The 26376-nt window shown below is 37.8% G+C and overlaps 2 protein-coding genes across 4 annotated transcripts; both read left to right on the forward strand.

The window, feature by feature from the left end:
* Positions 1–60: 60 nt before the first annotated feature.
* On the forward strand, positions 61–4714 carry LOC100703390 (butyrophilin subfamily 3 member A2). The gene is made up of 6 exons (XM_003458168.5): positions 61–254; positions 1988–2326; positions 2493–2706; positions 2955–3019; positions 3206–3319; positions 3578–4714. Exons 1-6 carry the CDS (start codon positions 149–151, stop codon positions 4000–4002), a joined length of 1263 nt encoding a protein of 420 aa, XP_003458216.2. The 5' UTR covers positions 61–148; the 3' UTR covers positions 4003–4714.
* Positions 4715–5113: 399 nt separating this feature from the next.
* LOC102077350 (butyrophilin subfamily 2 member A1) lies at positions 5114–24742 on the forward strand. 3 transcript variants are annotated; one of them, XM_005463133.4, is made up of 6 exons: positions 5114–5261; positions 8738–9082; positions 9575–9788; positions 9972–10036; positions 10317–10427; positions 11679–13370. In XM_005463133.4, the coding sequence occupies exons 1-6, from the start codon at positions 5141–5143 to the stop codon at positions 12143–12145; spliced, it is 1323 nt and encodes a 440-aa protein (XP_005463190.1). In that variant the 5' UTR covers positions 5114–5140; the 3' UTR covers positions 12146–13370. The 3 variants fall into 3 exon arrangements, with proteins under 3 accessions (XP_005463190.1, XP_005463196.1, XP_019210271.1); XM_005463139.4 differs by lacking the exons at positions 5114–5261; positions 8738–9082; positions 9575–9788; ... (1 more) ...; positions 10317–10427; positions 11679–13370 and adding exons at positions 17242–17403; positions 20246–20587; positions 20998–21211; ... (1 more) ...; positions 21675–21791; positions 23303–24742; XM_019354726.2 differs by lacking the exons at positions 5114–5261; positions 8738–9082; positions 9575–9788; ... (1 more) ...; positions 10317–10427; positions 11679–13370 and adding exons at positions 17242–17403; positions 20246–20587; positions 20998–21211; positions 21415–21479; positions 23303–24742.
* The last annotated feature ends 1634 nt before the right edge of the window (positions 24743–26376 follow it).

Raw genomic sequence — 26376 nt, forward strand, 5'->3', positions numbered from 1 at the left:
TAAGCGCTATAAATGTGTAAAATTATCAGACTGCATGATGCAATTCTCACATGGCCCTGATCCCGCCTTCTTCTCGGTTTGCGATCAAACTACAAGAGTCGAAATTGTTCCGCTTCGTCTGTGTCGAGCTGCTCTCTGAGGAGGAACCATGGACGTAGTCAACAAAGTTTGTTTTGATGCCTGTTTGAACAGGTCGCTGTGGTTTGTCCGCCTGCTCCTGCTCGCCGCTGTCCTGTCCTCATCTTGTTGTACAGGTGAGATTTATGGATTTATGTTTTCAGCGAGTCACTTTACAAATGTTAACACAGAGTCGCTGTAAAAGTGCGCATCTGTCTGCCTTTTAATGTCTTTGCTACTGATGTTTCTGTATTATTCTCCATCGAAGATCTGACGATAAAAGCAGGATGTTCGGCACGTGGAGGCTATTTGTTTATATTTTGAGGAAACAAGCTCAAAATCTGTGTGTCAGTCATTTAAAGAGCTTCTCTGTGTTTAAACTTGAAACGCTGAGCGATATTATCAAATGTTTCTCACAGTCTCAATGTTGCTGCTCATTTCTACGTTTAGGGGAAGTTCATTTTGACCGACATGACTCGACTAAATTGACACCCAGTTCCTCAATTCTCAGTGCAAGTTCACTCACTTCCCAAGTTTATTTTTGGATCATTCTTTCAGACATCCTGTTGTAGAGCACCGACTGCAGTCAGCAGGGAAATCACACTGCTGCTGTTGTTTGTGTGCAAACAGCAAATGACCACAGTATCCAAAATACAGCGATTTACTGTGACATCGATGTGCGCAATGCGTGACACCCGTACAGTAACTTTTTTTTTCAGAGTAGGCTACTTTTTGTGTACGTTTATTGGTGATTTTGCTGTCACGGTTGCAGCAGAGATTAACAGTGTGGTTTTGTGCTAAAAAATGTGTTTTTAATGTGTTTTCTTTATAATTGTCCCTCAGTTTTATTGCAAAGTTTCCTACAAATGTTTGTTCTGCATTTATTTGACTCACGTTATGCAGGAAGTTTAAGAATCTGTCTCACATGACAGGATTTCCTTTATTGCGCATGCTATAAAAAAGGCAACAAAACAACAACTGAAGTAAATTTACTACTTGCAGGTACACAGAAATGTTTCAGTGTATTTGTGCAGGACGTTTTACCTGCCTGGAACTGTGAGTCTACTGCTGGAAAAATTATTATGACATTTTGTCTGATTTTTCGTTTGACGTTATGCAGGGATAAACTATCCACAGAGACTGTAACTGTCTCCTCCTTATTTCAGACAAAACAGACATCTTATCTTAAAGACACCACATCACCCTAACAGATTAACATCGCTCTCAGACATGTAGTTGGTCTGATATTTAAAGCAGAATGAGGAGGCAGCGCCTTCAGCTTTCAGACCGCCCTTCTGTGGAACCAGCTCCCAGTTTCTTACACTCTAAAGCACCTTTAGCTAGTGTTGTAATTTGTTGCCATATACAGGATGAAAGCATCCTTTTATTATATGGTAAAGTTGGGCATGTAAATGTGGCAGTCTGTGGGGACTGGCACACTTTTGTAACCAGCATTAATTTGCCACAATAGCGACAGTAGGCTGCATTTCTGCACTGGCCTAGTTTTTCAGCCACAGAGACTCCTGGTTGGGTAATCTGTGGTGAAGAGGTTAGCTATTACAAATATATAAATGAAATTACACATAAGGCTTATCACTGACCTACAACACAGTCTGTGCGTATTTTAGAGTCTCACAGTTTTCACAAACAGAAGAAAACTTCAGATTTCTTTGACTATATTGTGTCGTGAGAATAAACACTTGTGATGAGACCTGATGTTTCTATTTATGCTTTCTGAGCAAGTTTTAAAGCAGAAAACAATAATGAGGTTGCTGCTGCACACACACAAACATTTTTTTAAGTAGATTCAGTTCTTTGAATAAACACAGTAATTAGTTCTTCCGTGTTTTGTTATTTCTATTATTCACAGAAAAACCCTCAGTGATTGTCGTACCAAAGATCGGGGCCTTTGCAGGTGAAACTGTCCTCCTGCCCTGCAACATCACCCCAAGTGGAGACGTCCCAACAGTCGAGTGGACCAGGGAGGGTTTACCTCCAGATATTGCCTTCCTGTACCGAGATGGGTGTGAGACCTTTGAGATGAAGAATCCAGTGTTTCGGTACAGAACAAACCTCATCAGGCACGAACTTCACAACGGAAACCTGTCAATGGTGATATCCAACCTGCAGATAAGCGACAGTGGGAAATACCAGTGTGCGATTATCAGGAAGAAGAAAAAAGTAATCACAACACTGGAGCTGTTTGTGGGTACGTTCACTCAAAGATCAGAGCTGCATTTAATCTCTTTAATGATTTCTATGATATATATATATATATACATATATATATAGAAGGTTTCCACACTGATGTATTTTATAACACTGTTGGTTTGAAAGTTCAACGGCCACAATGTGAATAATGAATATTTTTGCAGGTGCCGTTTCTGAGCCAAAACTCTCAGTTGTTCCTGGTGTTGGAGGAGGACTGACTCTGCAATGTGAAGCTAAGTGCTGGTTCCCTGAGCCTACGATTAGATTTCTTGACAATCAGGGAAATGAGATCAGTGCTGAAGACCCAAAGAGAGATAAAGAGTCTTCAGGATGCTTCACGGTTAAAAGAAGAGTGTCTCTGCAGACTGCTACCAACAGGTTTAATATCAATTTAAAACTTACCACAAGTTTATATTCTGAATGATGTGTTTGAGAAGTTTTATCTTGATCATTTAGTTTGTTTACTTCAAAAAAGTTGTACTTGTAAATATACATTGATTAGTGTGTAATTACGTCTTTCAACAATGCCTTCTCAAGAATTTAGAATTGATCTGTTAAATTCGCTAACGCTAACCCCACTGGTGCACATTTTGAATAAGACGTAAATGTGTGTGTTTTGGTCACAGGGTCACTTGCAGGGTCCACCAGCCGGAGATACATCAGACGAGAGACTCAGAGATTTACCTGCCAGGTAGCTTTAATCAAACACCTGGATCAGCTGGACACAAACCTTATACTTGTGTCTATGCTTCACTATCCATTAGCTATTCAGACACACAACATTTATTGAGTGGCAAAATGTGCTGATAAAGCAGCTATGAAATCATGCAGGTGTCCTCTTCTTTTATCAAAATTGTATCTTTTTTTGTCGTTACAGATGGATACCAGGGATCCTTCACTGTAACCATTATAATTACAGTTTTAACCACCTTAACAGCCACGGTCATCTGTTCATTTATTGTGCATTTAGTGAAGAAACACAGCTGCCCTGGTAAGTCAGTTTCTAGGCTTTATTTTTTTTTAACTGCTAATTCAGTTCAATGAACTATCAAATAAGTGAAGGAAAAGTAACGAATTCTTAAATTTAAGAAAAAATCAAAGGAAAAAATATACATATGGTAACAAGCACCTGGATTTTAGGCCGAATTTAGGCGGGCTTTGTCATAACAGTGTGTCTGTGTAATAAGAACAATGAAATGTCAGGAATGAAACAGATGCTAACTATATTTGGTTTTTTTGTGTCATACAGTGAGAAGACAAAAATGGAGTCTCGATAACTATGATACGAATGATGAAAGGCAGAGTCCGGTCATCCAGACAAGGGACTGTACAAATTACTCCGAATCCTCACCAAGAATCTCAAATCCCACGATCCCCCCCTCACCAAAGTCACCTCAGAACAACGGCAACCCCAGACCAGAGGCCTTGACAACGTCTGTCTGCTCCTCACAGACCACAGAAGAAGATTCATCACATCTGGACACCAGCCGCAAGATGAAAAGAAACAGTGACGACAGCAGCTCTCCTCCAGTGTTGTCCATTCCTCCTCCACATGAGCATCTTCGCCGTTCGTCCACTCGTCGGTCTATTAGAGGCAGTATACGTGTTCAGCACAAAAACACCCTCTCTGAAGACTCAGAGCCGCTGATGGAGATCGGAGCTGAAACAAAATGAGGAACGTTTCATAATCAGACAAATGAAACAAAAAAATATCTGAGGTCAGCGTTTGAAACGGACTCGTGCTGTCAGTCAGGCGGGAGTTGTTCTTCAAATATTCGCTATTGCACCTGAATTTCCTGTTAACTGATTTGTCATTTCTTTCAGGATGCTATCCAAGTGAGTTTTCTAGAAATACATTGCATTTTATAAACATACCAACATTTTAAAAACTTCTTTGATAGTTTTTGTTTTTAAATACAGTAAAAGTTGTCATTTTAATGTACTGAACCATTCAGCCTGTCACAATATCTGCACTTCTTGAATATCATCGTAGGTAGTAGTACGGTTTTATAACAGAGGCACCTCAATTCAAACTTTATCCACATTCATTTTGTGTAATACATTGGGATATGTATTTATTAAAGCTTTTCTGTAATAGTTTTAGATTTTTGTAATATATTGTATTATGTAATAGTGCTGTTTTAACTTGTTAGTCACTGTTCTTGGAACAGCTGCGACCACACGATTTGCATTATTTTCACCTGGATTGCTGTGCATGTGAGTATGAAGCTGGCTGAGCTCCAGCCGAAGTAAAACTCCGACACGGACAGCAGTGACAGTGAAAGCCACGTCACGTATCATGTAACTGTTTGTGACATTCTGATATAAACACACACCTGTAACACAAACTGTAATGTTAAGAATAATAAAAGTTGTTGTGAATCTACAGCTGTTGATCATTAATTCTGATTAAAGCAAGTTAGGCAACTCAAAGGTTCCACTGGTGATAAGTGACCTTAAAAAACACCACAAACTAATTAATTTGTGCATCTTCAATGATCATCTTATCACTAATTTCGTTGTATTAAGAACTATAACACCACATATAAAGATCCTGAAAAGGCAACAGGACTTAATTATTATATATATTATACTTAAAGAAGTCCATCTGGCTTCTTTTTCAGATGCTTAAAATGAAGTAGAAGTGACTTAGAGGACAGACGAACTATTTCTCCCACTTAAAAACGCTGTGTCTGGATAAACAGAATCATCGTTCCGGCAGTATGACGAAATTCCCCACCCATGTCCTGAAATGGGGTAGTCCGAATCTTTGCTCGTCACTTTGCCTCAGTAAGCTCTCTGGAGAGGAAGCATGGAAGAAGTTAGCGGACTTTTCTTTTCTAAAACCCGTGGATCCAACAGGCCTTTTTTCTGTGTCTCTTCCCTGTGTGGCCCTCTGCTGCTGCTGGCTGCGGTCCTGCCTTCTTGCACAGGTAGGATTTGTATGTGCAGAATATGAGCGCTTTACGTCAGTATTATTTTTTCATGAGTCACTTTACACATCAGACATTATTGGCGACTGTCAAGCCTTTGAGTCGCCGAGCAGCTGAATAGGGGAATAATGTTGACGCGCCCGCTGTTTGAAACATAAGTCAAAGTTCCAGGTTAAAAACTCTTTTATTTGTTATCAAATCCTTAAAATCCGTAGGAAAGCAGTGATCAAAAACATTCTAAGTTTGAGCGGTCAGCAAAAGTCGACTTCCCCCATCACCCACTCATTCACAAAATTTCCCTCGGGCCGTGAACAGGTGATATAGCAATCACTATTACTATTACCGACACCACGTGACCCAAAGCTACGCCTATCCACAACAGACATTAATACATTTGTTATAAATGCTGGTGAGGATGATCTCGGTGTAGCAGCTGTAACAAGCCTGTTTGCAAAGTTCAAAACACACATAATGTTTTAGGTTTTCTTCAGTATTCACTTAATGCAGTCATATTTGAATTCATATCAAATGATTCAAGTTAAAAATGAATTATTTATAGCCAATTCAGTTTTCTTCTTTTTCCAAAACCTGAGAAAGAAATGGGCTACATATTCCTCACATTGCAGCTGAGTAAAAGAAAGTAAAAAAGATCAAAAACAGAAATATAGTAAAAGAGAAAAATATATAAAATGAAGTTATGGATCTCATACGTACGTATGTAAAAACAAACAAACAAACAAACAAACAAGGAAAACTAAAAGAAAAACAATGGGAAAAATGCAGACAAATGTTAAAGTTACACATTTAAAATTGAAAAATGCTCACTTGGGTTATGCAGCAGGACAATGATCCAAAACACACCAGCAGACCCACCGCTGAGTGGCCTATCATCTGGGCTTAAATGTGACTGGATTGCAGAGATTATAGTGAAATGCTGGAAGAAGCTGCTGCTTTTTTAATAGTAAACAGTCACAAAAAATTTAAGTAGCTTTGACATCATATGCAAAGCACACAAAGTAGCAAAGTGTGATGGTGAGTTACTGAAAAATTTTATGCTAACAGCCGTGGCAAAGGTTTAAAGTGAGTTTTTAAAGAAACAAGGTATCATTTTTATATCTTTTCATTTTTTACATGGTACAGCTTCTTGTTTTTTTCTGTAGTCTACGGAGGATTTTGTGGTATTTACTGTAAAATGTTAAATCTGTGGGTTTTATAGGAAGAAGTGTCAGGTGATGTGAGAATTTAAGGGAAGCGACTGCAACTGTTTTTTGTTTTTTTGTTTTCTTCCTGATATCTTCCCATAATCGTCTCTCATTTCTGCTGAAACAGTTGAAAGTAACTGTAAATGTTTTTTTCTGCTCAGCTTGTGACGCGTGCTGTGCACACAGTTCAGGAAATTTGTTTCACAAGGACAAAAAGGATTTACAAAATTGCACAAGTTCATGGTGAACAGAAGTAAATCTACTTAGTACGTGTATGGAAGTATTTTACTGCATTTCTGCACGACTTTCTACATCACTTGAACTACTTACAGTTATTTTTTTAACTACTATGTTTTACAAAGCAGTGCAGTTAAAACCTCTGAAAGATATTAATTCCACAGCAGTGTGTCCATAGCAGAGTGGTTTCTTATATATGGGCCCTTTGCTATGATTTCACATAGAGAATTTCGTCCTTTATTTTTTAGTTAAAACATTAAAACAGACTTACTATTCTCATTTCAACCTCCATGTTTCGATTCTTGGAGTCTGCTACAGTAGTTTTGCATGATGCCCACTTCAAAAATATTCCTTATTTTTAGCATGTCTTGATCTACTTTAGCCATATTTCTTCTGATTGGCAGGCTGGTGGGGCTTTTCTTCACAGCCACAGCTGTGTGCCTGACCATATTAGGAAGATCCCTTCTCTTTGACATCATACAAAGAGAACTGAGTGTTTACAGCAGACTTTTGGATCACAGAGATTCATCTTACATTTTGTGTTGTCTTAGGTTAGAATAAGGGATAGTGTAATTTGCAGTTATTTTCCTTTCAATACATTTTGAAAGCACAGAAATAAGTGAGTCTTCTCTGTAACAATAATGCAGCTTAAAAAAACCTTTCACTGTGAACCAGCATAGATTTCCTAACAGATGTTTTTTTTGTTTTGTTTTTTAAACGCTTAAATTAAAATATATTAAATAAATGTCTTTTGTTCCTACTGAGTCACACCTAATAAAACATGAATGTGCAGTCATGTTTGCTGCTCTGAGTCTGTATTTTTAACTAAATTTTAGCAGTTAACATGCCCAACATGACAAAATGTGCCACATCTAGTTCAGCCCCTACTAACATTTGTTAATGCTGTTAATCACAGCTGAGCAGATCATCCTGAGTGGGACAAAAAAAATCACCAAGATAGACTGTTTATAAAAGATGGTTTGCTTCTTGGATTCTGTGTATTCAGATGTTAGCGTATTGCAGTTTGTTTGTTTTTTTGTGTGTATGTGTGTGTGTGTTTGTTTTAGAAGAAGTGACCACCTACGTAGCACGCCAAAGATGAAGGTGGAAACCCACTTTAAAGGGTCATCAACTCTGGTGAACAGCAGCTAACAGAGGCTAACAGCAGCTAACAGCAGCTAACAGAGGCTAACAATGGCAGAGCAACACTACCGACGGTTCACCTCACTACCGCTGTCACTGGTCAAAAATGAGTTTTTCTGACTCATTCACCTGTTTCAGACTCCTTTCACAAGGTTTTACAGCCTATTTCAGAGTAAAGCAGCTGATAGCTGAGGTAAAAACTAGATTGAAAGTCTTCCATGGATAGGGAAAAACTCCAGGGTGTATCCAGATCCAGTCTCAATAGTAGTAGAAACGTGCCGACCGGCCCTGAGCGTTATGGGGTACAGTCTAAATTTATGTTTTTGATCTCTCTTGGATGACTAAAACATGTTTGTCCTCTACCTGCTCCCATAGCTAGGATTATGCATTTGAATTAGGAGGGTTAAGAAAATCACCACGATCTACAATCTACTGACATCTAGCAGTAAAAATTTGTAGGTCTTATCAAACAGATGGATTTTTTTTCTAATAAGCTGTAGACACAAGAACTTTAAACAGGTTTATTTTTTCTCAAAATCTGGGCTTTTAAACATGGGAAACTATGAAAACTGACTTTTAGAGCTAGAAGAACTGGGATCTGCACTTCTGCACTGGCTTTGTTTCTCCAGCTCTCTAGGTTTTTGGTAATTTGTTGTCCACTGTGTTTTTAGTACAAATGGATATTTTCAATTTATGAATAAATTGAAATTAAATTTTTTTTATCAAAAAGTTGAACAGACAGTAGAAAATAATACATTTGCTTCAATTTTGGTGAGTCCTGATGTTTAATTCAATAGTTTTTGGCAATTATTGGAGTGCAGCAAAAAAGGAGCAACCATGTTGTTGTTGCACAGGTAAAATCGGCTCTATGTTTTGCGTCTTTTCTACTGACAGGATTAGCGGCCTCAACGGTTGTTGCACCAAAGATCATAGCCACTGTAGGGGAAACTGTCCTCCTGCCCTGCAGCACCACTGCAAGTGATGATTTGCCAACAGTGGAGTGGACTAAAGAGGGTCTGTTTCCAAACACTGCCTTCCTGTACCGGGATGGATGTGAGACCTTTGAGATGAAGAATCCAGTCTTTCGGTACCGAACAAACCTCATCAGGCACAAACTTCACCATGGAAACCTGTCAATGGTGATGTCCAACGTGCAGCTAAATGACAGTGGAAAATACCAGTGTGCGATTCGGAGGAACAGGAAAAAGAAAGTCATCACAAGACTGGAGCTGTTTGTAGGTATGTTAGCTCCACATTTTGATGTGGTTTCTCTGAACACTCTGAGGAGTGTGTGTCTGTAACCTTTGTGGTCAAATTGAATAGTTTATAATTAAAGAAGTACAGAGAGAGTATGAACCATCATCAATGGTCCTTAAACCGCACAACCATTAAGAATCTACCAAAAGATCAGAACAGAAAAATGAAGCAACAGATTTCTGTCCTTTATTATAAGTAAAGCCAGCTGTCTGTAGACAAATGTTAAACTGTTTCTTTGTGGACATTTTCACCCACATCATTCGTAAAGCTTGTGTAATGTAATGTTTTGTATAAACATTTGACCTGAAATGTTGGTTGGAAAGTTCAAAGACCACAAAGTGAACAATTAATAGTTATGTATCTCTCTCTTAAAGCTCAGATGAGATTTCCTAATCGTTTCCCACAGTTTTCTATGAATATTTGAACTGAAATGTTGGTCACAGACAACAGCCTGAATAATTCTTACTTTTGCAGGTGCTGTTTCTGAGCCGAAATTCTCAGTTGTTTCAGATGTGGGAGGTGGACTGACTCTGCAGTGTGAGGCTAAGTGTTGGTTCCCTCAGCCTCTGATTACATTTCTTGACAATCAGGGAAATGAAATTAGTGCTGAAGACCCAAGGAGAAGTGAAGAATCTCCAGGGTGCCTCACAATCACAAGAAGAGTGACTCTGCAGACTGCTACCAAAAGGTTTCATATTATTTTAATATTTAAAGTTTCACATCTTAGTTCTGGTTTTATGTGGTTCATTTACCCAATTTACCTCAGTTGGGTGGGATTGTGTTGTTAAATTATAATCAGTGTACAGAGAGCTTCAATTTTCCAGGACAAAACTATGTGAATAAAACTAAAAGGTGCTTCTTTCGATCACAGAGTCACCTGCAGAGTCCACCAGCCGGAGATAACCCAGACCAGGGACTCAGAAATGTACATACCAGGTACACCAGCGCTTTAACACACCTGGATCAGCTGAACTACATAAAACACAAATTTTTGTCCATGGTTTACATCCATCTAGCTTTTCTAAAAAAAACACCACAAACTGTACATGTATATGAAAACTGTTTAAAATGTAATTAATTTTAATTTAAGATTTGGTAATTATTGTGTTGTTTAATGTCACTTCTGTTTTAATGTAAATTTTTACAACATGGAAGTTACGTCACCTGTTTGTGTTATTTTTGCCAAATTTTACTATCCTAATCTTCAAATGTACAGTTTCAGGTGAAAGCCTCAGATCCTGCACTGACATCCTTATAATCGCTGTTGTCGTGACGATCTTTGTAACAGCAGTCATTGCCTTTTTAGTCAAGAAATGTCAGCATTACGGTAAGTCCGTTTTTTAATAATTTATTTTAAAATTAATTATTTAACCAATTATTTGGCCATCAGAGTGTAAATATTAAAACAAACAAACAAACAAAACAGATCTGCTGCAATTACTTCTGTCAAGCAGGTTATGTTTCTGGTAGCGTTTGTGTGCTTTTCTTTCTGTCTGTAAACATAGTTGCTTGAAAAGTTTCTGATGCATTCTGATTAAGCTTTGCAGGCGTCATGTTAACAATCTATTCAAATTCAGCTAACATCCACCAGAGTGCTCAAGGTCAACTTAATGATTTATTGGTCAAAAAAGCTGCGTGATTTAGAAACCATAACTCATACGAGTGTGGTGTGTATTGTCAACGTACAGAAAGCTATTTAAAATAACATTTCTTACTTGGACATATAGAGACTGATATAGCTCAAAAACTTAAACTTTCATAAAATTTATTTTATCTTTAAAACTTTTATCTTTAAAATTTCTACTGCCTTAGTTTGCATTGGCAACATGTAGGAAATGATATTGGTATCATTTAGGGGACTGAAAATATCACATTGTCCTCTGACCTCACTTTTACATTTCACATCAGCTTTTCTTTCAAACTGTAAGAACACAAAGATATATGCTGTAGCTTTAAAGAACGTATTGTCAAGAGAAAGACAATGAACTGCCCAGTAAGTGACAAATATACTGACATTTAATATTTATATAATAAGCTTAAGTTATTAATACTCGACTGTACACTGTGTTCGTGTTTTCCTCTGAAACAATAAGTTCCGTTGGAGCAGCCTTTCAACGCCTCTCTCTGTCTCCCGCAAGCAAAGTTGACCCAGACAACAAAGTAAAGCTAGTTTTCAGTTACGAGCCTGAGGTATTAGCCAGAGGTCCCTTTACTACGGTTCAGAGGCGCGGACCTGTTTTATATACACGCGGAATAGTTTTCTATACGAGATCGCTGCAAAAAGTGCAGCCTTACCTAATGTCCATCCTACTGTTACTCATTTATATTAAGATTTAAAAATCTAGTTGGTATTGGTATGGCGAGTAACCTTCAGTAATAGTAATAAATCACACAGCAATAGTACATTCATGCAGTTGTAAAAAGTATATATATATATATATATATATATATATATATATATATATGTATATGTGTGTGTGTGTGTGTACGTGTGTACGTGTGTACCGATCGATAGTGGTCAAGATTTAACAAATTGTCAACCAAATGATTCTTTTGTTCACTTTTTGTGTTCATACAGTGGGAAGACAAAAATCAGGCCCTGAGAAAGATAAGATGACATGTGTTCAACAGTCTAGCCAGCCCTCGGGATCATCACAAAGCACCCCCAAACCTGTTATCCCATCCCAAACAAAGTCTCCCCACACCATCAGCCACCTGAAACCAGAGGCTTCAACCAACAGAAACCATCCAATCAGCTTAACACAGACCAGGCATTCCACACCTGCCATTTCAGGACAAAAGCCAACATCTGGCGCGGAGATGAAAAGAAACAGCCTCGACACTTCTGCTTTTTCAGCAAAGAATCGTGCTGTGTCATTCAGAAGTCCTTCAGATTCAAAAGAAAGAAAACGTCTTCCCCGTTCAAAAAGCATGCGTGTGTCCTGGTCTGGTGCAGGCGGCTCACATGCGCCTCAGCGCAGCAACACCTTCACTGACAGGTCTAAACTGCGCTACAGCATCCTGATAGATTCATCTGATGTCTGAGGACATCAATAATAAAATCAATATAATAGTATTAGATTTAGTAGCAGCAGTAGTAGTTATAATAATGGTAGTAACTGTAGTATCAAAAGTTAATAAAATTATTAATACCACTACATAAAAATACTTCTGAGAAAAATTAGAATCCCAAGATGTGAAATGATTCAGTGCAAGAAAAAGGTCTGTGACAGGCTTTATTTTCTTTATGGATTCATCTTCTGATTTCTTTTATTTGTTTTATTTTTGCCTGTCGAATTATTTCAAGGGTTTCCCAGTCATAACAAATCTCATGCAAAATGTCAATTACCAAAATGAAATTGTGAAGAGCAGCTAAAGATGAAAATGTATTTTTTTCCCCACATGAAAAGGTTATTTTTTCATGTCATGTGGACTTTTGGATACTACATCAGTCAATTTCATGGGAAACCTTCCACTTTCACAAATAATTAATCTTTCATTTGTATGTGTATAATGTGTAAAGTAACATACTTAAAAGTTGTGTCTCAATTGATATTTTTATTGCTTTTGATTATTATGATATTGGAATAAAAGCAAAAATATGAAATTATCATAAAAAGACAAAAACACCTTTCATTTTAAGCTTTTAGCTGTTTTATAAACGTGATTGTCTTTTTCTAGCACTATATTGTATGTCCTATCCTTATATTCACTGATTCAGCCACTTTAAACTGTATGTTGATGTTTCCATTTGTATAAAAATGAATAAACTTTTTTTTCTCCCAAACTCAATTTAAAAATCACATCACAGAGTCACAGCCCTTACCCTACCCCAGAATTCTTCCAGCGGTTGGCACAAATAAATGCAAAAGACACACAATGTAACCATTCCTTTCCTCCTTACAGGAGCCATGGTGGTTTGAAGGAAGCTTCAGTGCTAATTTGATTTCATTCATCTGTAACCCAGAGGGTTTAAAATGAAAGTTTTGTGGAAATATTTAAGCATCTGTTGATCTAAGCTTATGCAAATAAGAACACCGATCCTTCACATTAACATCATGTGAAATAAAGAAAGAACATTATACTTCCACCTTTGCTGCTGCTGAGTTCTCCAACAGAGGTCAACTTTTCTATTCAGGCTTGTTTTAGGTCCATGTTTGTCTCTTATAATATCGCTGCTGCTGGACTTTCTGTCTGTGTCTATAACTTCTTGGAGACTTGTCTCGTCATGAAGAGACAAAGCTGTGTAATAAATAAATGAATGAATAAATCCTGTTGAAACTGGGTTTTTTTTTCAGCATATTTAAACGAGCAAACATTTTATCTTTGACTCATGTCCCAGTTTTTAATCCCTGTTCAGCGCGGATGCCAGACTAGTGGCAACTGCTAGTTTAATGTCCATTCTTTCTATAAAGGTGTCCAACAGAGAAACTTCATCTTCCTCTTAATGCTGATCCAAAAATAAGGGAGCTGTCAGAAGCTTTTATAGCCTCTGTCTTGCCTGGGCTCAACTTATAAGACTGTACATGTTTCATAGGACGCAGAGCCAACATAGCAAGCTTGTTTCCACCACTGAACAAAAACAACAACAACAAAAAGAGGAAATTTTGTTTCATAGATGACATTTCTTTATCAGTGATATAAACAAGTTTCCATAGGCATAGACAAAAAATATAAGAGGGAGAAATGTCTTCTCTGCTCTGTTTAGTTCAGTACGCATGGACTCCATTCAACCAAAGATGAGCCTTGTCTTTGAAAAATGGGGTCAGTGCCTACCAACGCTTATAAAGATATAAATGTAGGCATACAATTACACTTCAGTCACTGACAAAGTAGAGGGAACTGTAATGTTAGGTGACAGTAAGTTTTGCAGAGACTTATGTCAGTATTTGATTGCGTCAGACAGACGAGTAACTTCTCAGAAGTTCATGAACTGTAAAAAACTGCATAAACATTTTCACATCCATTAGAAAAAAATTATTTTATTGTTATTGGGAGAGAGACAGAGTGAAGTAAAAACTCAGAAACCAGTGAAGGTGGCACCGCTGATTAATAGGATTTTCAAACAGTTTCACATTTGCAGTCGATCTGTTTTTGTTCAGAGGAAGAGGATTTACGACAAAATTATTATGGTTTTATGTTTAAATGGCATTATTTTTTAAACGATATTAGGCTGTTTTAAATCAACACTTATTACAGTAAAACTGATGTTTTACCTCATCCAGTGTCCCTCTGTTTTGTTGTAACCTATGAGTAACTTGTCTTGCTGAAAATGATTTACTGTGTGTGATTAACAGGAAACAGCAATCGTATGTTCTCGAAACCATCGACAGCACCTGTGAATGACTGACAGAGGTTAACTCACTCTTCACTGCATCTACAGCAGGTCTATGGCCTTTTGGTCAGTGAAGCTGCACAATGGTTTATGTTTGTTTAAGTTTTAATAAAGCACATGTGACTATAATTGAAATAATAAAAAAGTTAGCAATAATAACGCATTGCTGTTAAGATTTCAAACTCTGTGAAATTAAAGCTTGGCTTATTTACTCACTCATATACTGAAAAACAGCGTACCCGTGTGGTAGGATATGATAACTGCATTTTATTATCGACCTCTTGATTTAATATTCAGCTTTTTAAAGTTCGTCTTTATATCTAAATATCCTACATTTTTCAGCAGATCAAAAAATTTTCTGATTGTTCTGGTAATTGTTTATTTTCTTCCTTTTTTCTCCTCTTCAAAGGACTTCCATGATATACCCTGTATATGAGACCAGATCCCCAAAGTGAAACATTAGATAACTACATGCAGTGCAGGTGTGGCAGGTGTGACCCTGAGTTGGATAATTGGAAATGGATGGATGGATATACATGTATGTGTGTGTGATACAGGGCTTGACTCACACTACGAGGATCTAGAGCAATGACAATGGGATGTCATTTGAACTTGAGAAGTGTAGGCGGATGGTAATGAACCCAATTCCAGCACCCTGAGGCTGTACGCTAAGCAGAAGGAAGGAGGCCGAGGGCTCGTGACTGTCAGCACCACAGTCCAGGATGAAACAACAAAGAGCAAAGATATGTTGTTGTTGCCTTGACATTTTGCATCTGACTGTGTTTATGCTGTCTACATCATCTGTTGGGTGGACCTTTTGTGTCTTAAAGTTGAGGTTTTGTCTCTTTGTAATAATTGTTGCCCATTTTGTGTCTCTTTCAGCTCTTTCAAGACACTTTGCATCACTTTTGTATATAAATATGGAACGTTAGCTGTATTTCCTTAAGTCCCTTTCACTTGGCTCCAAAAGGAAATATTTTTTTACTCTGCTACAAAGACACAGGAGTCTCTTCTTATAATGTGCTCTAAAAAACAAAACAAAACAGAGTCTCTGTTAACACATAAAGTTGCCGCTTTTACCATATGCAAAGGAAAACAATGCAAAATGAAAATGCACAGCAAAGGTATAACAGGTCAGAGACGTGTAGAAAACGTGAAGAAGTATGTCCGCGTTGAGATCCCTGATATCTTATCTGGATGAATCATTTGGTTTGTATAAATAGCATAAAATACAACAATATGAATGTTAAATTTGGTGTATTCAGTCATATTTCTTTTATTAACAGATTCAAATGTGAACATAATCACACGGGCTATATTGTCAGCAAATAACATAAAGTGCTACTACATGAGTTACTTCTCTCACACAAATTCATTATTATCTTGAAATGCACTGACTGACATGAGCTGTCAAATGACTGTACTGCTGTTTGGGTGTAAACAGGAAATGACCGGAGCTTCAAAATTACGGTAACTTCATGCAATGCACAGTAACAAAGCATGTTTCTTGCCTTTTTTTGTAGGTTTACCAAATGTTTCATGGCATTTACTGTAAAAATTGTGGTAAAGATTAACAGTAAGGTGATTTTAAAAGCACAAGCTGTCAGCTGATGATTCTTTTGTATCCCTTTTTGTGTGTACTAAAAATAAAATTGTGCTTGTGTTTCTTCTTCTCCTTCCTTTCTTTTAACTGATGTTCCCATAACTGTCACTCAGTCCTCTTGAAAAAGTTAAAAAGGTTTGCAAGAAGTGTTTGTGTTCTGCATGCATGTGACTCATGCTGTGACACGTTTGAGAACTCTGCCTCACATGACCACAAAGGATTTCAACATTAAGTGCTCTTAATGTTGTGATGTTATCTTCTTATCTGCCTCCTGATTTAATCTTGAGATTTTTTAAGGTTTGCTGGTTACATCTACAAATATTATACTTTTTAATCAGCAGCTCAATAACTGGTTCTAGTTGTTCTGGTCATTAGTTTCTTTGAGGGACTCCAGTCATGTACCCTGTTAATTTTATATAGGAGACCAGACCTCAAAGTCATCTTTGTCTAATGTCAAAGACATTAGACAAAGACATTAGATGACTACTTACAATGTGGATGTGGTTTGTGGCTGTGTTGTACATCCTTTTGTTGTTGCTTTGAGTTATATTTGTTTGCAGACTTTATGCTAAGGGGAAGGAAGGAAGGCGAGGACTAGTAAGTGTCAATACCACTATTCAGGATGACAAAGAGCAAAGATTTGTAGCTCGGTTGACATTTTACATCTGCCTGTGTTAATCCTGTCTACATCCTCTGCTGGGCGAACTTTTTGTGTCTTAAATTTGGGGGTTTGTGTCTTTAAGATATTCCTTTTAGCTTTTTTTTTTTTTTTTTTTTGAGACACTGGACGATTTCCCAAAGGGTCTCATATGAAATGTGATGTGAATTAGAGAATTACAATCTATGATGACAAGTTGTCAGTTTCAGCACATTCAGCATTACAAAGCTACTTTTGTAGCTGTTTGTATTGTTTGGCATGATGAAAGGAAGCACTTTCAGTTGACTCACTCACTGTTTGACTTGAAGCAGCAGACCTTATTGCCTTTTTTGAGTTTGTTTTCATTTAGCCAGATATATCTTGTACTGCATTTGAATCTTATCTGGGTGTAGTTTAAGAGAGCACGACGACTATGATCTCCTAAACTACAAATACATTAAAAAACAAAACAAGAGTGTATGATGACATTCACACCGCCATGAACCCACCCACTTCCCGTTTTGTGAATGAGATACTACACTCAGAACAGTTGCTTGTCATTTTGCCTCAGGTCGCCTTCTGGAGAGGAAGCATGGAGCAGGTTAACAGAGTTCGGGTCCTTTTTCATTCCTTACTTCTCACCTGTGGATCCGGCAGGTTGTTTTTCTGTGCTTCGGCCACGCACGTCCTTGTGTTCCTACTCACCGCGGTCCTATCTTCTTGTAGAGGTAGGATTTCTACAGTCCCGTGGGAGTGTTTTGTGTGGCGTGACTTTCCCACGAATTACTGTGCAGATCACACAAGAATATATTTGTTATAAAATCTGCTGAAATGGAGAGGATATCAGTGTAGTAGCTGCCTCTGCCCGTTGTCCGTTTATATGCCCATATACAGTGGACTACATGGTTAATAGTGCAGGAAATGCTTCAGAAGTCGCCAGAGAATTATAAGGTTTTTAACATTTCTTTACTATTCAAGTAATTTTATAAAAGCTTTCAACATATCAAATGGTGCGAAGTGTAAAGTAGCTGTTAATAGCAAAAATGTTTTTTTTAAATAAATATATAAAACGAATGGGCAAAATCAGTGGTTCTCAAACTTTTCTCAGTGAGTACCACCTCATAGAATATATGGCTCTTGAAGTACCACCCTTATGACCGACTTTAAAGTACAGTAGTATAGGCCTATGTAACACCACATACAGTTTACACAGACAATTTTATTTCTTATATGAATGTTATTTATTTTAAGTGTCATAAGATAAGTGATAATAATAACAACTGCACTGCATTAAAACATTCACAGCAGGTGGGATATCCAATCTTTAAGTGATGACGTATGAACAAACTACTCTGTGTTTATTAAGCCTGTTGTGTTTTTAACATGTTTTAATTCTTTGTATCTTGTTTTATTTAATCTGAAACAGTCAGTGATCACTGTCACCCTCTCTCGGTTTTTATTACCACTGGTCATTTTAAAGCTCAGTTTTTACAACCTTACGATGTAACTACAGCCCAGGCCATGCAGCAGTATATTAATGACTACACTTATATTGTGGATGGATTATCTCAGTTGTTCTGCTGCTGCGCCTCTTAGATATGACTGTAGTCATTACTGCTTCACTATTTGTTTCAACTTCTATTGACAGTGTGTTTGAAGTGGTTTCAGTCAGCCAGAACTGAAAACACATCCACACACAGGAAGGCCGTATTATCTTTAGTATGCTGTCTGTGGTTGAATTACATATTGTACGTCCATGTGACTGAACCATATGATGCATTGTGCTGGCTGTTTAATTATTACATTTGTCTTGCACGAAGCCTTAAAACTGAAAGGAAGTACTACATTAGTTCATTTATTATAAGAACACAAACCAACAATCAAATTATCTTATAAAGGTACAAAAAAGGATGTTGTTTTACTTTTTTGTGCAACATTTCTTTAGACATCATCTTGTAAGACAGTTATTGATATCAGCTGTCAAATATAGATGTTACAGGAAACAACTACAGCTTCAAAAATAACTTACTGTGACTTCATGCAATGCACAGTAACAAAGCTTATGTTTCATGCTTCTTTTTGTATGTTTACCAAGAGTTTCGGTATATTTACTGTACAAATCGCACTAAAGATTTACAGGAAGGTGGTTTTAAAAGCACAAGCTGTGAGGTGATCATTCTTTTGTATCCCTTTTTGTGAGCATTAAAAATAGATTTTGGCTGTGGTTGTGTTTTGTATAGATGTGTTAACTGATTGGGTTCTGTTGAACAAGTTGCAAGAGATTGCAAGCGTTTGTGTTTGCATGCATTAGAGTCATGCTCTGCACCAAGTTTAAGATCTCAGTCTCACATGACTACACAGGATTTCCTTTATTGCATAAGCTATGGCAAAAAAAAAAAGTGGAAGTAAATGACATTTTACGCTTTACATGCATGACTTTGAAATCTGTCTGTACTGAACACATGCCAAGACTTTCTTCTGACTTTCTTCAACACCTTTAACCTCTGCAGGTCAAAATAACACATTACTTTCTAACAAGTGTGTGTGCACACGCACTTCGTCTTATCTATAGAGGCCTATTATGTTTTCATTGTGAGAGTCCAACATTTTAGTTAAAAAAGAAGGGGGGGGGGGGCGTAGTTAGTTAATCTATAAAGACAATATGAAGAATGAAAGGTGGTTAGTCGAGCTGAGATACCTGTGGTACAGAAGACCAGATTGTTTTAGACAGTTTGCCTGAGGAATGGAGAAGAAGTGTACAGTTACCAAGCAGTTTCATGTTTTGATGGCATCCATTATTCTGGGAGGAAAATCATCCCACCCTTTGCTTTTGGGCTTTCAAAGCTTTAATGTTTACGCCTGTAAACAATGTTGTATTTTTGGAGCCAGATTTGACCAAATTTAATTGCTAAATAAATGCTAAATGCTAGCATTCTGTTTAGCAAACTGCATCGATAAACTGTATTTACACAATGGGTATTTGAGGGATAAATGCCCTAAAAGACGCCAAAAGGTCTTCTTTATACACTTACTTCAACTGAGGCCTAGCAAACAGCTATTGGAAATAGCTGCCAGTGTTGGCAGACCCATCAAAGTAAGCTCAACTGCAAAAGTTAAACCTCAACAAAATTTCAATGAGTGGTAATAATAAATACATTTAAAAAAATCACTCCTGCTGTTGTCATGTTGAGATAAACTATCCACAGAGGCTAAAGCTGGTCTGTCTACCAAGCTGTAAACAAATGTTTTAACCCTCTCAGGCTCAAATTAAGTTTTAGTTGCTAATGCTTAACCAAGTCCTGCAGTGGTACTTCTGAGTAAAAAAAAACTCATAAAATATGTATGTGGGGTAATCAGGTTGTTAGTGTTTTAACTGTTGCAAATCTGCAACGCCTGCCTTGAGAGGATTAACTTGTTTTAATGTTGTTAACTTGGGCATTTTGAGTTCTATAGCATTGAGAAATAATGTTGCTGCACATGTAAACTATATTAGTAGATTCATTTCTTTGACTGTAGGAAAAACACAGTAATTAGTTTCTACACATATTCTGTTTTTGTTCTTATTCACAGGAATAATGTTAGTGGAGACTGGACCAAAGATCGTCGCCTTTGTCGGTGAAACTATCCTCCTGCCCTGCATCACCACCATCAACAGTGAGGTGCCAACAGTGGAGTGGACTAAAGAGGGTCTGTTTCCAAACACTGCCTTCCTGTACCGGGATGGATGTGAGACCTTTGAGATGAAGAATCCAGTGTTTCAGTACAGAACAAACCTCATCAGGCACAAACTTCACGACGGAAACCTGTCAATGGTGATATCCAACGTGCAGCTAAATGACAGTGGAAACTACCGGTGTGCAATTCGGAGGAACAGGAAAAAGAAAATCATCACAAGACTGGAGCTGTTTGTAGGTACGTTAACTCAAAGTGTAGTGCTGTATTTATCTTTTCCTCCACTTTGGAGATCAGCACAAGCCTCACATTTTGGTTTAGGTTTCCCTAAAGACTCCGACGAGGGCGTGAGGAGTGCACAGATTTTACTGTGAATGTCAGATTAAATGATTTATCATTTAATGAAATAGTCTGAGGTTTTCTCCTTTCTATTCTTTATTCTAAGCAAAGGTAACCAATTATCTGCAGATTTTCCCCAATCTTCTTTGCCAAATGTTCTTAGGAGAACATGCAGATTCTTTAATGATTTCTATGATCCACAGACCTCAGATAATATTTGACATTAAAGTATTTTCCGCAGTGAAAATTTTTGTAATAATGTTTGCTGGAAAGTTCAAAGGCCACACCCTGAATAATTCTCATTTTTGCAGGTGCTGTTTCTGAGCCGAAACTCTCAGTTGTTCCTGGTGTTGGAGGTGGACTGACTCTGCAGTGTGAGGCCAGGTGTTGGTTCCCCGAGCCTACAATTACATTTCTTGACAGTCAGGGAAACGAGATCAGTGCTGAAGACCCAAAGAGAGATGGAAACTCCCCAGGGTGTCTGGCAGTCACAAGAAGAGTCACTCTGCATACTGCTACCAACAGGTTTAATAGCATTTTAATGCCTAAAGTTCAAGACCTCAGATCTCATTTTATCTGTGTCATTTACTTCATCCAAATGGGAATGTGATATCAAGTCATTGCATCAGTGCACTCATGCGTAAGCTATGACAAAAAGTGCACATCAGTTTTCTTTTTCCAGGACAAAACTTTGAATAAAACTTAAATGTGTGTCGTTTTAATCACAGGGTCACCTGCAGAGTCCAGCAGCCTGAGATAAACCAGATTAGGCACTCAGAGATTTACATACCGGGTAAGCTTAACACCTGAATCAGCTGGACTGCATAAAACTTATATTTCAGTATTCTTTTGTAATGATTCTAAATGTTACATTTTTGTGGAATAAAAGTACATCAAAAAGCACCTTCAAAAAATAAATTATGCCAGTATCTCTTTGTGTACACTGATCTTGATTTTCTCATTGAATCTCTTTTTTTAATCATTTCAGATGAATACCTGAGATCCTGCACTGTAAACGTTGTAATCAGCGTTGCAGTGACGATCCTTTTAGTCACAATCACCTGTGCACTCGTATACTTTATAGTCAAGCGCTGTTGCTCCTCCGGTAAGTAATTTTGTGCCTTTGTTTTTAACTACTTCTAATTATTTGCTAATTAATTAGACAATTTATAAAATGGACAGAATGTTGTCTCCGGAAGTTTAGCTGCTTTAGCGTGGCAAGGTATGGTGGAGAACACGGAGGCAGCTTCCAAGTTTAGTAGATATATTCAGCTGTGGTCTGTAGTAATGGCACACAAAGCAACTATCAGTACTGCATGTGCTAAACATTCAACAGGTCCAAACATTATTCTAGCACAGAGATTGCAGATGGAAACTGTATTCAACACTCACGTGTTTAACAACTTCAACAATTACACAAGGTTTATAATTAGCATTAACTAGCTTAGTAGCTTACATAGCGTAGTAGCGTAAGATAGCATTAGCATAGTCACAAGGGAACAAATACACACAAAAGCATTTGACCTACACAACATCATGTAAACAGGACCCACCTTTTGGCATTCACACACAGCAATAAAACAAGAACCCACAAGTTGCTGCTGAGAGGACACATGGAAAAAATGCTGGCTATCAGCAGCTTCGAAAAGCAGTTTTTAAAGCCCACTGTGATGGCATCAGAGCTCTTGTTTTGCTTGAAGAGTCCAGAAATTCATAAGTTAAACATCAAATGAGTCAAGGAGAAGCAACATTTTTGTACTGTTATAAATAAGAACCTTGATACTGTCTAAAATATTGAAATAGTTATTTGTCAGTAAGTAATTTTAATGTCAAATTGCTAACACATTAGCAACTTGTCTCATAATTGCCCCCAGAGCATTTTTGTTGGGTTCAAATGAAGATGAATGCTATTGTAACTAAAATGCTTGTATCTTACAGTTGGAGTTTTCCAGATTTTACACACACAAAATAAAATGGAACTGTGCCCTCACTGATAAAGAAACAGCTCAAAGCAGCTTTCGATCATTAAAATAACCTTGTTAATCAAAACAAATCCCAAATATGGGGTCACTCAAGTGAAGCAGAACCTGGATTTGCTATGAAATTCAGGGAATTAACACTGAAATTATGGTAAAAAGATGCAGTAATGTGCAGGTTTTAATGTGGACAACAGAGGAATGCAGCAGTGGTAGTTCAACTGCGACTGCTTTAATTAAAGGAAAGTTGTTTTCGTTTGGGGGCATTTATATATTTGTTTGCATGGCTGCTCTGATGTCCTCATCCTTTTATGCATTTATGTGAAAAGGCAGGGAAAGACAGAGCAGAGACATAACACGAAATGAAGGAACTCACATGTAGGTGGTCTGCAAGCTGCAAGATAGCTTGAAGAAGAAGCAGCAGCTGCAGATAGAGTAAATAAGCTTAAATAACATGTTATAAATTATAGTAGCCACTGAAGGATATTAGCAACTGCCTTACCTAATGCGAAAGGTTAGTGCATTCATGTATATCAGGTATAGTATGTTTTTTTTCCCCTTTTTAATAGAAACAGGGAAATGTCAGGAAAACAAAATGCTAACTGTGTGTTTTTTGTTCTTTTTGTGTGTATTTCTACAGTTGGAGGACAGAAACCGAGTGTTAATGGAGTGAGCATCAACCAGCTACCGAAAGAGATGGATGAAAGCACACCCAGTCCGGACACGCCCCCCAGCGAATCATCAAATGACTCCACATCCTCACCAGGTATCTCAAATCCCAGTAATCCATCAACACTAAAGTCTCCTCAAAGAAACAACAACCTCAAACCAGAGACTTCAACCAGCAGCAGCCGTCCAAACTCTGACAGATTATCACAGACCACAGGAGGAGATTCAGAACCTGCCGGTTCAACACAAAATGCAGCAGCCAGCTCCCAGACGCAGAGAAGCAGTCAAGACAGCAATTCTGCTCTTTCAGCAAACAGTGACGATGTGTTTTCCAATTCTCCTTCACACTCAAAAGAGCTTCATTTTGTCTCAAACGCGCGTCGTGGAAGCACTGCACGGCCTCAGCGCAGACATACGCACTCTCCAGAAGCAGAGCCGCTCATCTCGATCTAGAGTGGAACTGAAATACGAGGATGTGGCAACTTTTACAACTGGACAAAAAGAAAGTAAAATGCGGATGTCAGCTGACAGTCAAAGGAGAGTCGGTCATGCAGTTCAAGTTTTACTTTCTGTCGACTGATTTTTCAGCCATGTTTAATCATTCAGCAGAGACGGCTGGATACTTCATAAGTAAACTTCATGCAAAGCAGTGCATTTTATAAGCAGTCCATTTTTTAATATATTACATAACATATAGTCTAAAAAGTAGTAGTCAACAGTAAGTAAATGTTGTCATGTTAATATATGGTATCATTTTATGACTCACTAGTAGCACTGAATAACTATTATCTTCACATGGTTTTCAGTATGACACTGCCTGAGCGCTTGTCAAGATAAACCTCCAACACAGATGGTAGATTAGAGGTAGATGTATTTTTTATGATTCTTTAATAATCAAGCTAACGGGACTTTTGAAATAAGCTTTTTCCTTATTTTTTGTTTGTTGAACTCCCTAAAAACAACCCCCCCCCCGAATATATCAAACTGTGGATTTGAAGAGCTGTTACACCCCATTCTCCTGACATACCTGAGTACCTCAACTGCTTCTACTGAAATGCTGTGAAAGTAAAGTACAAATACTTTAAGTACTTACTGGTTTTGTTAGTTTGCACTTTTCTCATGTTGTTCTTTTTTGCACATATGTTTCTGTGATTTTACAGGGAGGGCTGTGTAAGGTTTTCGTAGTACTAATCCTACATATCGACATCAGCTTTACCATTTATCAGATCCTTGAAACTTGGAAGCTTTAAAACTAACTTTATTTCATTTTGAACTACCTTATGATTGTGATTTTGCTTTTCTACCACAATAATATTTGTTATCAAGTTATTACAGGTTCATTATGTATTTCTTTTTATTTTCTGGTTGTGTAAAAGGAGCCGTATGAATAAACTATTTTGGGTTTTTAAAACTGTTTTTGTCCAGATTTAATAAAACAGACCTTGTTTCTGACCCATATTTTCGCAGCTGGAGGGAGAAAATTAAAAGGATGTTAAACAGTTAAAATATTTAAAACAAGAGTCCAGTTTTTTGTATTTTTTCTTCCTTCCCCTTGTCTTCACAGCAGTGTCTTGTTGCAATATTTATAGATGTCTAACCCTCTCAAATTACAAAAAAAGAAATGAACTACAGAACAAAATGAAAATAACTGGAAATCTGCAGCTTAAGGATTAGGATGAGGATCCAAAACTACACACTGTAGCTTGTCTGCCCGCCACTGTTTATTGCACTTCTTAATTATGGTAGATGTCAATACACTGTCAGCAAGTCAGGAAGTATAGAAAGTGACCATCATAACAACATCTGAACATTGGGCCACATTTGCCATGTCACTTCCGCCTTTATTCAGGTTACACACACATATCACTTGCATCACTAAATACATTATACTATAACTCACAGCAAGCAACTAACAAATAACCATTCATATAGAGCACATTAGTGAAGCATTTGTATATTGGTTACGGCAGAGGTTCCCAAAGTGTGGGGCCCGCCCCTAGGGGGGGCGCAGAGCCATTGCAGGGGGGGGGCGCGGTATGAAAAGAAAAAAAAAAAGAGCGCTTGGACACTGTGGACAGGTTTTTGACGGGGCTCCCACATAAACGCAAAGCAGGAGATGAAGCATCGCCAAATATGTTTCCAAACCAACTTCCTTCCAAGCCAAAGACTAGAAAATATGGTGAAGCACATCTTCCCTTTGGCTTCACCTGCACAAGTGCCAAGGTAGGTCTCCCCTGCAAAATTAGTTTCCCTGCGTCGGGAGCAGCGCTGGGCTCTCCAAGTCACGGACAAACAGGATCCCACATTCTTGATTTTTAGTTCACAAACACTTCTTGGAATAACTAACTACTCCTGACATTTTGGACATGTTAGCTCTTTATGCAGTAAAGTTACAGTGGGATACAAATAACATCAGGCTGATCCTGCCGTCATTTGTTCCCCCTGTTCAAATCATGGACAAACAGTATCCCACAGCTGTTTATGTGTTTTAACCCATTTTGCACAAAGAGGCATTTTTGAAAAATGTATTAACAGCAATGTTGAAAATTATTACACAGGAAAAAAAAACAACTACACGTAAAATGATTACACCGTGACGCCTCTGCCTTTCTAAATGGAGGGACAGTAACTGCGTGTGTATATGTAAGCCTGTAAAACCTGAAGATAGTCAGATTAACAGCAACAGTATTTTGTCTCTATCTGCCATTCTGCAATTCATCTCATGTAAACAATAACCTGGCGCACAGCGTGACGTGAAAAGAGGCACATACCTTTGACGTTAAACGCAAAAAAGGAGTTTTAAATAATCTCCGTTTTCGGTGAATCGCAACGCTGTTTACGTGTTGACGAAAAGCCCAAACGCATAGAAACAGCTGCGTTTTCAAAAATACCCGTGTAGGTGTGGACGTACCGTAAAAGAGTTAGTAGTATATTTTATTACTACCTGTAATTTATTGCCGTTTACTTGTATTTGCTTAATTGTTTACTAAATGTTTGAGGTGTGAAATAAACCACTGGGTTACGGCATTTGCATCTCCTCTTACC

The sequence above is a fragment of the Oreochromis niloticus genome, linkage group LG3 (assembly GCF_001858045.2).
Source record: "Oreochromis niloticus isolate F11D_XX linkage group LG3, O_niloticus_UMD_NMBU, whole genome shotgun sequence".
NCBI classification, from domain to species: Eukaryota; Metazoa; Chordata; class Actinopteri; order Cichliformes; family Cichlidae; genus Oreochromis; species Oreochromis niloticus.